The 13,835-nt window shown below is 36.2% G+C and overlaps 1 protein-coding gene across 1 annotated transcript in view; it reads right to left on the bottom strand.

Moving 5' to 3' along the window:
- Window positions 1-13,835, bottom strand: part of HMCN1 (hemicentin 1) — a 458,039-nt gene that overhangs the window by 90,295 nt on the left and 353,909 nt on the right. The window contains 11 exon segments of the mRNA XM_059412784.1: window positions 1,595-1,873; window positions 2,790-2,887; window positions 3,470-3,653; window positions 3,882-4,006; window positions 5,426-5,585; window positions 8,495-8,644; window positions 9,256-9,387; window positions 9,495-9,576; window positions 9,873-10,075; window positions 10,190-10,303; window positions 11,255-11,416. Of these exon segments, the coding sequence (XP_059268767.1) occupies window positions 1,595-1,873; window positions 2,790-2,887; window positions 3,470-3,653; window positions 3,882-4,006; window positions 5,426-5,585; window positions 8,495-8,644; window positions 9,256-9,387; window positions 9,495-9,576; window positions 9,873-10,075; window positions 10,190-10,303; window positions 11,255-11,416 (1,689 nt within the window).

The raw sequence follows: 13,835 nt of genomic DNA, 5'->3' as shown, positions 1-13,835 counted from the left end.
AACTCTTCATCATGGCTTCCAAAGCTTTTGCAATAGGTCTCTATCTTTATAAAATTATGTACTTTTAATATACTTAAGTAACCTAGGCACCAAATTCAACTACTTCTCTCCCTCAGCAAGTCCAGTCTCTTTTTGCTTTGTGACTTGACTAATGCTATTCCTTCTACTGCTATAACTTCCAATAGTCCCATCCCCTAACTGAACATGTTCAAGTACTATGAAGGTCACATCAATGTCATTAAATTCATTTATAAAAACTGTAAATCCTTTCTTGTTTCTTTCAACACTAACAATAAAATTTCTCTCCATTTAAATTCCCAAAGCATGTTGTTCATATCACTCAAAAGCACTTATCTGATTCTCCATTTGACCAAAGTCAATTCCTTATTCCTTCCATTTATTAGTTATTTACCATGTTTTGATCACTACGGATACACAGATCAATTAGGCATGGTCTTTATCCTCAAAGCTTATAGTCACTAGATTTAAAACAACAACATTAGCAATAATAGAAACAACATATTCCCATCTGATTCAAACCCTCATCAGATCTTACAGATAGATATCAATTTAAGTGACTACGAACTATTTTATTCCATGTCTTGTCCATATGTCATATACTTTGGACAGAGTAGGAGGTGTATATACTCTGATGACTACAGAACTCATGTTTTTAGCTTATCTCTGTCTTCTGAGCTTGAAATCCACAAATGCAATTATCAGATTAATATCTCCAGTGGAATATTTGGACACTATTTCAAATTTTAACATGGATTCAGAAAAACACCTATTACCTTATTCCTCAAAACCTTGTCCCTTTCCACATTTCCTGCATTTATGAGATGGATCTACCAATCAACAGTCATATATGCCAGAAACTCAGAGCCATCCTTGATATCTTCTTCATTACTACCCTATAACCAAATCCACAAGGAAGTCCTAATACTTCTACCTGCAATTATTTCCAAATACATTTTTTCCTCTTAGATCCAATGCTATTTACTTGGACTAATATCACTTATTTCCTGCTTTTAGGTACCTACCCCTATTTGTTTCTTTCACCTTAACAGACCCCAATTTTGTTGGGGTTGTCAGTGTGCTAAAAAAATCCATTTCCTATTCTCAGTATTAGTTGGTAGATGGAGTGGTCCGTGAAGATTCTGTTCAATGACATGTATATGGGAGTGTTTTTGTAGGTCCCCTAGATAGTCCTTATAGAGGCAACTCTTCACCTTTCCTCTTTTTTCTGCTCTGCTGTTGCATCTAGTGATGCTGGGGGTCACCAGGCAATGCACGATCACTGACCAACCATGATGTAAAAGTCAAGAGAACTGTAAATATCCTAGCTGGTTAACCAGCATAACTACTGCCTATCTCCAGACATCTCACTCAGCAAGAAAAACAGAAGTTTAAGGTTAAGGTAAGAGTAAACCTAGGTAAATTACCTAGAAATATGAAATACAGAAATATTAAAACAGAAATATGAAATACAATGAAATTTTTACAAATTTATCCCCATAGCAAGTGATTCTAAAAATTACACTTACTTACTAAATATTATTACTTGTTTCCCAACTATTAAACGTTTACGTACCCAGGACCTTCAGGATAAAGTGTTTGTTGACTTCTCCAGCTTCATTTGAGGCAATGCAGATGTACTTTCCTGAATCTTCAGTCTCTGCTTTGTCGAGCTGAAGAACCATTCCTTGAGTGCTTATCTTCAGACGGCTATTAGGATTCAGAGGCTGGCCATCTCTAAGCCAGGACATCCTGGGAGTTGGGGTTCCATCTGTAAAGCATGTCATGGAGGTAGAACTACCCTTGACTATTGTGATTTCTTCTGTTCCCATTGCATTGTCCAGATTTGGTGGCACTACACAGAAAACAAAACGGGTAAAATTTACACATCTATTCTAATTTGAGACCAATTTAGATTAAAAATTTTTTTAATTGTTCAGGTAGTTCTATAGTGTTTCTATGATTTATTTTATTTATTATTTATTTATTTATTTTAAAATACAGAATTTAAGATAGCATATAAATAATTGCTGATTGTTTTATAAAAACAGGTATTAGATAGGCTCATTATTAATGTTCCAAAATATTAGCAACAAAACCTCAGGATGGTTTTCTTGTAGAATATATAAAATTCAAACGAGCTTTAAGTTTTGGTCATTTTTTAACTTTTTAGGTTTGTCTCTTTAATTTGTTACAATGTATATTATAGTTTCAGAAGTATATTCTCAACTGTTGTATGTAGGATAAAGAAGAAAATACCAGTTTCTAGAGTAAGTTTTATATAATCCAAAAAATTAATTTGTAGACTATAGTAAATAGTTACTCAACTGTTCTGAGATGTACTTGGGGATTTAGAAATTTGGACTATTAAACCTTAATATTTCAGAAATGGAATGTTTTTAATTCTCTGTCTATACACACACACACATACACACACACACGCATATTCATGCATATTTTAAATACTCAAAATGAGCCACTAATATTATTAGAAAATAGTCTGAACTTTCTCTTTGTATGAAAAGACTGGTCCATGCATCTGGATTAAAATGTTATTTTTAAAAATTTAGATTTGACTTAAGGCAAAACTCCAGGTTAGAAGGGTATTTGAGCAGACAGTATGTTCCAATATGTACGGGCCCTTTGGGAGAAAACACATTGTTTCCTAGTTAGCAAGATCCTATTTCACTAGTTCTTTCTGACAAGTCAATATCTAAATATAAGCCTGTTGCTTAATATTGTAAAGTACTATGATCATCTTGGAGACATACCAAGAACTCGAAGGCTATAATGCTTATTATCCACCCCAGCTCTGTTGGAGGCCACACAGGTGTACATGGCAACATCAGACACCTGAGCTCTCACAATCCTGAAAAACAGTTTGACCCAATCATTCACAATTTAACACCATTCAACATATACAAAGAAAATATTTCTGATTTATACACAGATTATGGCTAATGCTGGGAAACTTTAGTTATGAAGTGTGTAACGATGCATCAAAAATACAGATGCCTGCAATGCAATTTGTTCCACAAAGCTGATTAGGAACAGAGAGCAAGCCATTAAAAATAGAACATAATTTAAGAGTGAATATTTTTCTAATATCCCTTAATAAAGGAAGCTAACATGAAAATCACATGACTGTAGTATGCAGCTCATCATCACTTTGCCACAGAAAGTTTTCTCTTGGAAATACATATGGGAATGATACATCTGTCTACGAAAGACCTATTTTATACAAATTTACTAAAACACGAGCATTTAAATAAGAAAAATAATTCCATTTTATAGTTGTTTCCTCCTTCTTCTAAAAAGATACCGAAAGTGAAAACTAAACAATGGTAAAAATTAAGGAAAACACATTTCTTAAGCACCGTTTAGATAAAGTTGAAGCCTATAAGCACAGTGACTTTATCCGTCTAGCAAATCACACTTAATAAAAGCTGACCTGATAACCTGCCCTCCTGATAGCAACCGGATGTGGGAGGAGAGAGGCAGAGGAAGCCCATTCTTCAGCCAGTTTATCTGTGGTGGCGGTGTCCCTGTGGCTCTGCATTCAATATTTATTGAAGTATCCACCAAAGCCATTAGCTTCTCTGCTTCTTCTTTATTACCCCTAATTGCAGGTGGAACTAGGTCATGCAGAAAATGAGAGAGAGAGAGGAGGGGTAGGGTGTGCATTACTAGTTCAAATCATTTCAACTACAGTTGTCCATACTGCTGCTTTTTATCCCAAAAGCAAACGGCCCTGACATCAGATTTTCAAACTAGATGCTTCAGGCACCTACTGCTGGACCTTCATTTCTACCAATAGGTTCCTAAGGTAGCAAAATCAAAAGAGAGTGAGATTTCATATTTACCATAGACATTCAAGTTAAAAATTCGGTCTTCTTCTCCAGCAGGGTTAGTAGCGACGCATGTGTATTTCCCCACGTTAGATGGAAGAGCTCCATAAATGTTTAATGTACTACCATCCGCAGTCACCCTACAGGAAACATCGTAATAAAGGCATTGAGATGATTCATGAGAAGCTAAGAGCTGGAAAACTTCCTCTGGGTTATTGTGCTTTTTAGAGAAATGCCACCATAAAATGCATTTCATCTTAAATATATAATGGTTCATACCTTTTTCACGAAGTACATGGAAGTCTGTTAAAGTCAGAGCTAGTAAAACTGATGGAGATTTCAGGCAGTCAACTAAAATTCTACAGAACCAGATAAAATTCCTGTTTTATAACCACTTCCTTACAAGAAAAATGGGAAATGAATGAAATCAGGTTGGAACTTCCCTTTCCAAATCAAAGATGTGTTTTTCTCAAAGTTAGAATACTATTTCCTTGGTTACCAATATAAGGTTTGGATTAAATGAAAATTATTCAAAAATTCTGGTATGAAATTTGAAGAATGTTATAATGAGAAACTAAAAGACATTCTATATTAAAATCTAACTATAAATGACTTGGTAATATTTTTAATGAGAATAGGATAGCTTACTTAAACTGTGACAACTTAGTATTATGTACATGTATATTTTGCAAAAATGTTCCACAAATTGCTAGTGCTTTTCCCTTGAATTACATAATAGTAAATAACTATACAGTTAGATGATCAAAGATATTTAAATTAAGAGTATTGCAGTATTGATTGCCTTCACAAGCTATTAATTGTCGAACAAAATTTTCTATGTTTTAAAAAGAGATTAAATGGCTTTCTACAGTATTCCTACAATAGTTATTTTATTAGAATCTTCCAATGTCGGGACACCTGGGTGGCTCAGTTGGTTGGACGACTGCCTTCCGCTCAGGTCATGATCCCGGAGTCCCGGGATTGAGTCCCGCATCGGGCTCCCAGCTCCATGGGGAGTCTGCTTCTCCCTCTGACCCTCTCCTCTCTCACTGTCTCTTTCTCTCAAAAAAAAAAAAAAAAATCTTAAAAAAAAAAAAAGAATCTTCCAATGTCAAAACTAAACACTCCATTTCTACCATATCATGTTATTAAATATGATATATTGTTGAAAGTATCAGAAAGCCCTTACTATATTGTTATTCCATCTCTATGTAGTTTGTTGTATGGGTAACAAGTGTCAGTGGAAAACAGGATTTAGACAAATCACTACAAGGAATGAATGAGGTTATGATGGTACTGTCTCTTTTTTCAAAATCAGCCAAGCACTCATTCACTCATTGGTGTTGATGGATATGGAAAACCTAGACACACACACACACACACACACACACACATACACTTTTGAGCAACTAAGGAGAATGTCTGTGTCCAACTCTTTAAAATTTTATCTTTTTTCTTTCTGAATACAATGAATTTGGTATTACTCATGTGAAATTTGAAGCTTAAAGCATTATAGAGTACCTTAAAATTAATGATGCAAAGATCCATTTAAATCATACCTGATTCTTTCTGTTTCACTCTTGTTTAAGGGCTTTCCATCTTTAAGCCACTGAATAAGTGGGGTGGGAATACCATTTGCATTGCAGGTTAGCTCAACGTTTTCCCCCTGAAGAACGCTGACTTCACTTGGGATTTCAGCACCAGCAATACTTGGAGGAACTTTGGGGAAATGATTAAGATTTTCATTAATGAGGCATGGAGTTATAAATTCTAACAAATAAAACAGAATCATAGAACAATATGACATTTTTTTCCCGTTTTTCCTAGATTGTGGTTCAAGATCTAACTCATATGACCCTATAAATTACTTTTAAATGAGGAAAAGGTCAAGAAATCGATTCAATAGTCTCATTTTATTTGAACTTGATACAATTATTTAGTCATCTGGGCTAGTGACAAATCTACTTCATGGGGGCTCTTTAAGATTAAATCCTCAATATAGTTCAGGAGAATGTTTTTCCAAATCTTGCCATCAATCTCTGTGAAAAATATCAAAGTTGGTTGTTTCTCTCTTCATAAGGCAATTTAAATATTGTTTATTCTGAACAATGGATAGGCTTGTTGTACATTTCCAGATCCAATCATTTCTATACTCTTTCTGGTCATTTTTGTTTTTCACTTTAATTATTTGATTGAGAATAATGTATAATAAAAATATTGACAATGGTTTCAAGCAGAAACACAGTTGAATTCCTCTTCTAAATAACTATGGTAGTGTGCTGGAGGTAGCTCACACCAGCACACAAGACCCAGTTTTACACATCTTCCCGACTCACCATCTTCACTGACGTCCCGTTGGGAGCATGAAGTGGGACACAGTCGGGATGTTTATACCATAGAAACTGGTAAATGATTGGCTACAAGTCAGAACCTTTTTGTCTGCAGTCAATTGTTAAATATTTACCAGCACATCAATTTACAGCCTCTCCAAATCTCCTCTTAGTCATCCAGAGTAATAATAATTTTATGAAATTTGCAAAACTTAGAGTTACTAAATTTTCTAGCCAGTGAGAGTTTTAATGAGACATACTGCAATAAATAGCTAATCTACAACAGGCCCCATACACAAACTTTCTAGTCCTGAGACATGAAAACATATACAGTCTGGTAAAATTTTTGGTCATACCACATTCTCCATGGTTAGTACTTACTCTTTATTAATGCATTAAACAAAATTAAACCAATCTCTGAATAGTTATTTTTCCCTTTTTGCTTTTGAAATCTCAAAGCATCATTAATCAGAGAAACCACCAATATCCATTAACTTATTTCAATTTTTCTGTATTTTTAATTTTTAGGTGCTGGATTTTTTTTTAAGATTTTATTTATTTATTTGACAGACAGAGATCACAAGTAGGTAGAGAGCCAGGCAGAGAGAAAGGGGGAAGCAGGCTCCCTGCTGAGCAGAAAGCCTGATGCGGAGCTTGATCCCAGGACCCTGAGAACATGACCTGAGCTAAAGGCAGAGGCTTAATCCACTGCGCCACCTAGGTGCCCCGAGGTGCTGGATTTTAATCTTATTTTGCAATATATATATTTATCAAATCATTACATTGTGCACCTTAAACTTATATAATGTTATATGTCAATTATATCTTAATAAAATGAAAAAAATAATATTTTTGAAGTTAGCTTTAGCAGAGCTCAAAACAGGTAGATAATAAATATTCACAGTTATTTCTATAATTTATGAGAAATTCTTTTCATAGTATCTGTAATAAAATTAGAAAAACTAGCATTCAACTCAGTTTCAAGTTAGACTTCCATTTCAATTTAAACACCAGGCAAAAAAATAACAATCAGATTTACTGAAAATCAAAAGTATGCAAATTCTTCCTCCAGTGCTCAATATTATGCTGGAACGTAGTAGGTGTTAATTAAGTTAATTAAGTGTTGGATGAACTAGTTCTCCTTATTCTCCCCCCAAAATAGTGTAAGATTCATGCTTATTTGAAATTTACCCAGTCTGTGACCTGTAGTTAGAACACACTACAGTTCTTCATGAATTAAATCTTACTTACATAAACATGAACAGATCTATAGGATTAGCTCAAAATAAGTTATACCAGATTAAAATAAATAATTCAATAGAATATATTCTATTAGAAAGTAATCATTTCAGTAAACATGAAGAATGGAGATTATGAAATTTCTATTATTCTTTTTTCCACAGTATGATCATTTTCATGAAAATGTAAATATACTGATAAATGTAGGACCAAAAATTGATAATATTTTTTGTGTATCTAAAGGTATTTTGTAAGTCACATCATTAAGCTGTAAACCCTAAGCTTAAACAGTGCTTATATCTTAACAAAACTGGGAAAAATATCCAAAAAATCTAAAACAAAGTTATTTTGAATCAGTTATAAATGAGCTCTTTTTTTGTCTAAGATTTTATTGATTCATTTGGGAGAGAAGGAGATAGCGAGAGAGAGCAGAGCTGGAGGAAAAGGAAAAGAGAGAATAGGCTCCCTGCTCAGGGAGGGAGGATGTAGATCCCCAGACCCAGGGATTATGACCCAAGCTGAAGGCAGATGCCTAACTGACTGAGCCACTCAGGTGCCCCTATAAATCATCTCTAGATGTAGCCTAATTATGTACTATAGATAGGATAGAATAAAGAAACTAAAGGTAGATCAGAGTATACCCCATATACCTTGTAGGGTTTAAAAAAGTGAAAGAATCCTTGAACACTACATCAAAAACTAATGATGTACTATATATATTGGCTAACTGAACATTATAAAAAGAATAATATTTAAAAAAATTTTTTTTTTTTTTAAAGATTTTATTTATTTATTTGACAGAGAGAGTTCACAGTAGACAGAGAGGCAGGCAGAGAGAGAGAGAGGGAAACAGGCTCCCCGCTGAGCAGAGAGCCCGATGCGGGACTCGATCCCAGGATCCTGAGACCATGACCTGAGCCGAAGGCAGCGGCTTAACCCACTGAGCCACCCAGGCGCCCAAAAGCTCTATGCCCAGGGTGGGGCTGAACTCATAACCCTGATATAGAGTCACATGCTTTGCTGGCTTAGCCAGCCAGGCCCACCCCCTACCCCACTTACCTTGAATTGAAAGAATGTAATTTTTCTGTGCTTTTCCCTCCATATTTGATGCAATGCATGTATAGTTTCCACTATCTGAATGCTGAGACCGAGCGATCTGGAGTTTGCTACCTCCAGACAAAATATGTACTTCGAGTGAGTTGGAATTTTCTAGAAGGGACAACAAAGCAAAACAAAACATAAAAAGCTTGTCTTTTTAACATTTCTACAATTCGTCATAATATACACTACTTTTTAAAAAGATTTACTTGTCTGAGAGAGACAGAGTGTGCAAGTACCTACGAGTGGGGGGAGGGGCAGAGGAATAGAGAGGGCTGAGCTTGGAGTCCCACATGCCGCTCAATCTCGGGACTCTCAGACCGTGACCTTAGCTTAAATCAGCTTAAATCAGGAGTCAGCCACTCAGACAACTCAGCCACCCAGGTGCCCCAATATATATGTTTCTTAACAGTTGGTCCTTTATACTTTCATTTTAAATGAGAGCCTACTTTGAAAAAGGAAATAAGAAAAAATCTCTATGTAATGAATAACCATCTTATGTGTCTATTCTGTAAATTTATATTTTAGTCCATTAGGCATTTTGGACTAAACACAGCTAAAAGCATAGTATTGAAAATGTGCTGGTTTATTAATCTAGTGAATTAAAAGCAAAAGAAAACAAAAGACCTGTACCCCTGGGGATAAAAATAGATGTTTATAAAAAATAAAAAAATAAAAAAAAAAAAAAGAAAACAAACGAGAAAGATACACAACTATATTACCTATGGGCTTGTGGTTCTTTAACCATGCTATTGTGGGAGGTGGGATTCCCGTGGCGTCACAGGTCAAGGTCACAGGATTGCTAATCGTCTCGACAACCCCTTCATTTTCAGGCCCTTCGATAGTGGGTGGCACTGTGAAAAGACGGAAGAAAATCACATGTCTTCATGAAGCTAATTCAGGACACTTTCTCATTTGCATATCTGGGGGAAAAAGAGTTGTATTAGAGGCAGATGCTCACCATATACATTGAGGTGGAAATTTTTATCATCCCGTCCTGCTACATTTATAGCTCTACATACATACTGGCCTGTGTCAGACACCTAAAAGAAAAAGATACTATTGTATGTGTCCATTAAGTTACAGATGACCAATCACACTGTTCCAGTGTAGATTAAATCATCAGTCATCTTTATGCTCCAATGCCCAATCTAATCGCCGCCTACAGTCCTGCTTTTTTTTTTTTAATATAAAAAACAAAAACAAGGTCAATAGCATTGATGAGGCTGTTTTTGAATAAAACTCATTTCTCACAGTACTAAAGGGAAGATGCAAATACAAATTCTTTCTTCCATAATCCCACCAAGTTATGACACACAAAAAAGAATAAAAGATGCACCTCAGCTTTCTGGATGTGCAGCATCTGTCCATCTGCTAAAATCTCCCAGTGAGTAGACTCTGTTATCATCTGCCCATTCTTATACCAGGTGATGACTGGAGGGGGGACAGCATTTGACTCACACTCCAGGGACACTGAGGTCCCCTCTCTTACAGTAACTACAGAAAGAGATTCACTGCCATGATCTTTAATGCTTGGGGGCACTGAGGGAGGGAAACAAGAACAAAAGGATGTCTTTTTCATTAAGATGCTCTGATAGAAAGTATCTAATACCAGTTTAAAAAGGAAAGAGTTTTATGAGGAGAGTAAAGACAAACCATAAACAGTCAGGAAAACTTTTTTCTTGCTTTCACCAGCTTGGTTGATCGCTATACAAGTGTATTCGCCACCATCAGATACTTTGGCCCGAATAATCTGTAGAGTTCGACCACCTGTGGGCAAATACAATGCAAATTGAAGAGTGGCATGGAGGTTGTTTTAATAACTTAAAAAAAATTTTTTTTAAAGAGTTTTATTTATTTATTTGTCAGAGAGAGAGAGAGCAGAAGCTCAGAGAGCTGCAGGCAGAACAGGCAGAGCAGGCAGAGGGAAAAGAAGGCTCCCTGTCGAGCAGGGAGCCTGATGTGGGATTTGATCCCAGGAATGACCTGAGCCAAAGGCAGACGCTCAATCAACTGAGCCGCCCAGGTGTCCTTATTTTAATAACTTTTTTATCAATAAGATAAAGAGCAAAATGTACCCTTTCTCTTACAGTAAAATTTCCTATTCAAAATGAAAGAATTGAATTAAATTGTCTTTGATCCTCCCTTTTCCATTGATCTCAGTATTTATTCTACTTCCTTATAAAGGAAGAAACTCATAAATTTTTTTCTCTCCAGTAACCAAACATAGAGAGTAGAACTATCTGATACAGGTTCTAGTGAACAAACAGTAATTGTACTATAATCAAAATACGTTAACAAGTATTTTCTGGGTTTAAATCTCCCACAGTGTAGAAGTAATGGTCTATTGGTCTATTTATCTATCCTCAAGGAGCTTTAGGATTAATTTGAAACAACCAGTGATTTTATCTAATAAAAGCACTGCTTGCTAGTTTATCAATTCCTCAAGGTATTACTAAGGTAATTCCTCAAGGAATTACTAAGCAGTTTGTTCCTAAATGTCATAATTCTTGAAAGCAGACCTTGCTACTGAACATTCCACTGAAATAAAGCTATACAATCTTATCCTAATGGCCCCAAATGGATAAAGAGAAGCACTTCCCAATGTGAACACATAAGAGGAGTAAGACAAAAGTTTGGAAAGAGAGTTAAGTTGATGCTATTTGTACTGAGAAAAGTGAGAACGTTTTGTCCATCATTTAAGAGTAATAAGTTCCTTACCAGGCACAATAAGAGCATTTGTATTTAGCTTGATAGGCTGTTCATTCTTGAGCCAGCTGAGATCCGGAGGTGGAAAACCAGAGACCTCACAGGTCAAAGAGATGAAATTGTTCACCACAACAGTGAGATTTTCAGGGTTGGGACCAATGACACTTGGAGGAACTATAATAGTAAATATATTAAAAATGAAATCTGATATTATCAGTAATACATATTTCAATTCATTAATATAAATCCAACCACTATAGCCTGCTAAAGCACTGAGTTAATGATAGTTAATTATTTAGTGGTCTTAGAACTCACTAATGCCTTTATCAAACTCATTTCCATCAGGTTTTTTTTCCCACTTGAAAGAGAATACTAGAATTTTCAAAGACAGAATTATTGTGTATTTTATTTGTAAAATGTAGCTGACAGTTCTTAAAATGGTTTTGTCAATGTATAAAGAAAAACTTAACAGCATATGATCACCTAAGACGTGAGCGGGAACAGAACAAAGTCTAGAGCTTGAAAAACTGAAATGTAATAATCAAGTAAGAGAAGGAAGACCCAACAAAGTCAATCAGGAATGAGGGGCTGGGAAGGCAAGATAGAAATAAAGGGCGTAGAGTCACAAAAGCCAAAGGAAGAGAATTTCTGAAAACGATCATGGTAAAGATGTCAAATGCACAGAAGAAAGAAAGATAAAGCCTAGAAAGTGCCTCTTGGACTTTAAAAGGATGCTATTTGGTGAATTCAGTGAACAGATTCACTGGTGATGGGGAAGTGAAATTTGGAACACAGTGGTGGAAGGAGTGAGTGGGAGTGAGGAAATCAGACATTAGATATATACAGTTAGTAGAGAAATTTGCTTTGAAATTGGGTATAAAGTGAGGGAGGTAGCTGAAGGGAAAGTTTAAGTCTTAGGAAGACCTTTTTTGGTTGTGGTTTAAAAAGGGAAGAGACAAATTTAAGTGCTATTGCAAAGGATCCAAGAAAGAGTAAGAATTTCATATTCAAAAAAAAAGAGAGGAGATGGTATGAGAATTTTGAGGAGGAGGTGAGCAGGGATCTAGAGTGAAATTATTGGCCTTTGGAAGGTAGAGGAATGTTTCCACCTTCTTTTGTAACAATGGGAAGGAAGAAATGGCTGTAACAGATGCTACTAGTACGCTTGATTTGATGGTAGGAATTTGAGCTGGTTTCCAGGATACACCTTCCCTTTTCCCTGTAAAGCAGGAGGTGAGGGCATTTACTGGAAGTGAGAGAGGGCTATTATGGACTGAATATCCCTCCTTGTCCCCCACCCTCCCACTCCTATACTGAAGCCTGGCCCCCCACTGTGGCCATATTTAGAGAGGGCAACCTTAAGGAAGTAATTAAGACTAAATGAGATTGTAAGAGATGAGAAATGAGATCTTATCAGATCATTGTCCTTATAAGAAAAGAAACCAGAGAGTTTCCCTGCTTTTCTGGCCATGCATGCTCAGTAAAAAGGCCTTATGAGGACAAAATGGCCAAGTACAAGCCAGCAAGAGCTTTCACCAGAAACCAAACCCTGCAGGAACCTTGATTTTGGACTTCCCAGCCTCCAGACAGTAAAATAATACTTTTCTGTTGTTTAAGTCGTGCACTCTCTGGCATTTTGTTATGGTAGTCTGACTCCATGAACCCCAGAGTCATTCTGACATCTGAGGAGAGGGATGAAGGTGTCAGTGAGTCACTAGGAACAAGAGGAGGAACCCCAGAGAGTATGGAGTTCAAGATGGTACCTATGAATTTATGATGACACTGATGTTTCTGACTACACGAGTTCCCCCAGCCATGGTTAGCCGCCTTGGTGCAGGTATGGTCAGATATGGAATTTAGTGAGAAGCAATACAGCAAAACAGCTAAGTTAAAACTTCTGGAATCCGCCTGTCTAAATTATAATCCTGGTACTGTATTTGCAAGATCTGGAACTTTGAGTATGCATCTTAATCTCACTAGTCCTCAGCCTTTCAATATGTAACAGAGGTATCAAGTGGTACCAACACCTGGGATTATTGAGGTAATTCAGTGAAAATGCATATGTAAAAAAACTTGATACCTAGTAGGGATCGAGTGGACAATATGTCGTGTCTTTAGAGGCAGAGCAGAACTTTTACTGAGCAAGAGCAGTAAGAAGACTAAGAGAGGTGATGGAAATGTTGTTCCGTGATAAATTAAGCTAGACGTGAAGGAGAGTAAAGACAAGAGAGCTGAAAACCCACCGGCCAGCAGACTGAAGGTCAGAGTCCAAAAGAAGCAAGCACTGTTGTAATGGGAGATAATGAACAGTTTGATTTCAAGTGAAATGATTTCAAGTGAAAACAACTGAAATTATTTCTCCCCAAAATGAATTTTCTAATATGTAAGTATGGTCCCTGACCTCAGTTGGGAGTTCCAGGTATCATTAACCTGTGAATGAGGAAACTCCCTCCTGAACTCCAGTCCTTAAGGGTAAACTCAAGTGGTTCCTCCTTCTACCTGGAAAGGTACAGGTGTTTTTGCTGTACATTAGGAAGAGGGAACTGATATGAAAAAACTCTAAATATTTATTTAGCGACTACTGTGACTGAAG

Source organism: Mustela nigripes, chromosome 10 (assembly GCF_022355385.1).
Source record: "Mustela nigripes isolate SB6536 chromosome 10, MUSNIG.SB6536, whole genome shotgun sequence".
Classification (NCBI taxonomy): domain Eukaryota; kingdom Metazoa; phylum Chordata; class Mammalia; order Carnivora; family Mustelidae; genus Mustela; species Mustela nigripes.
This window is presented reverse-complemented; position numbering and strand designations above follow the sequence as displayed.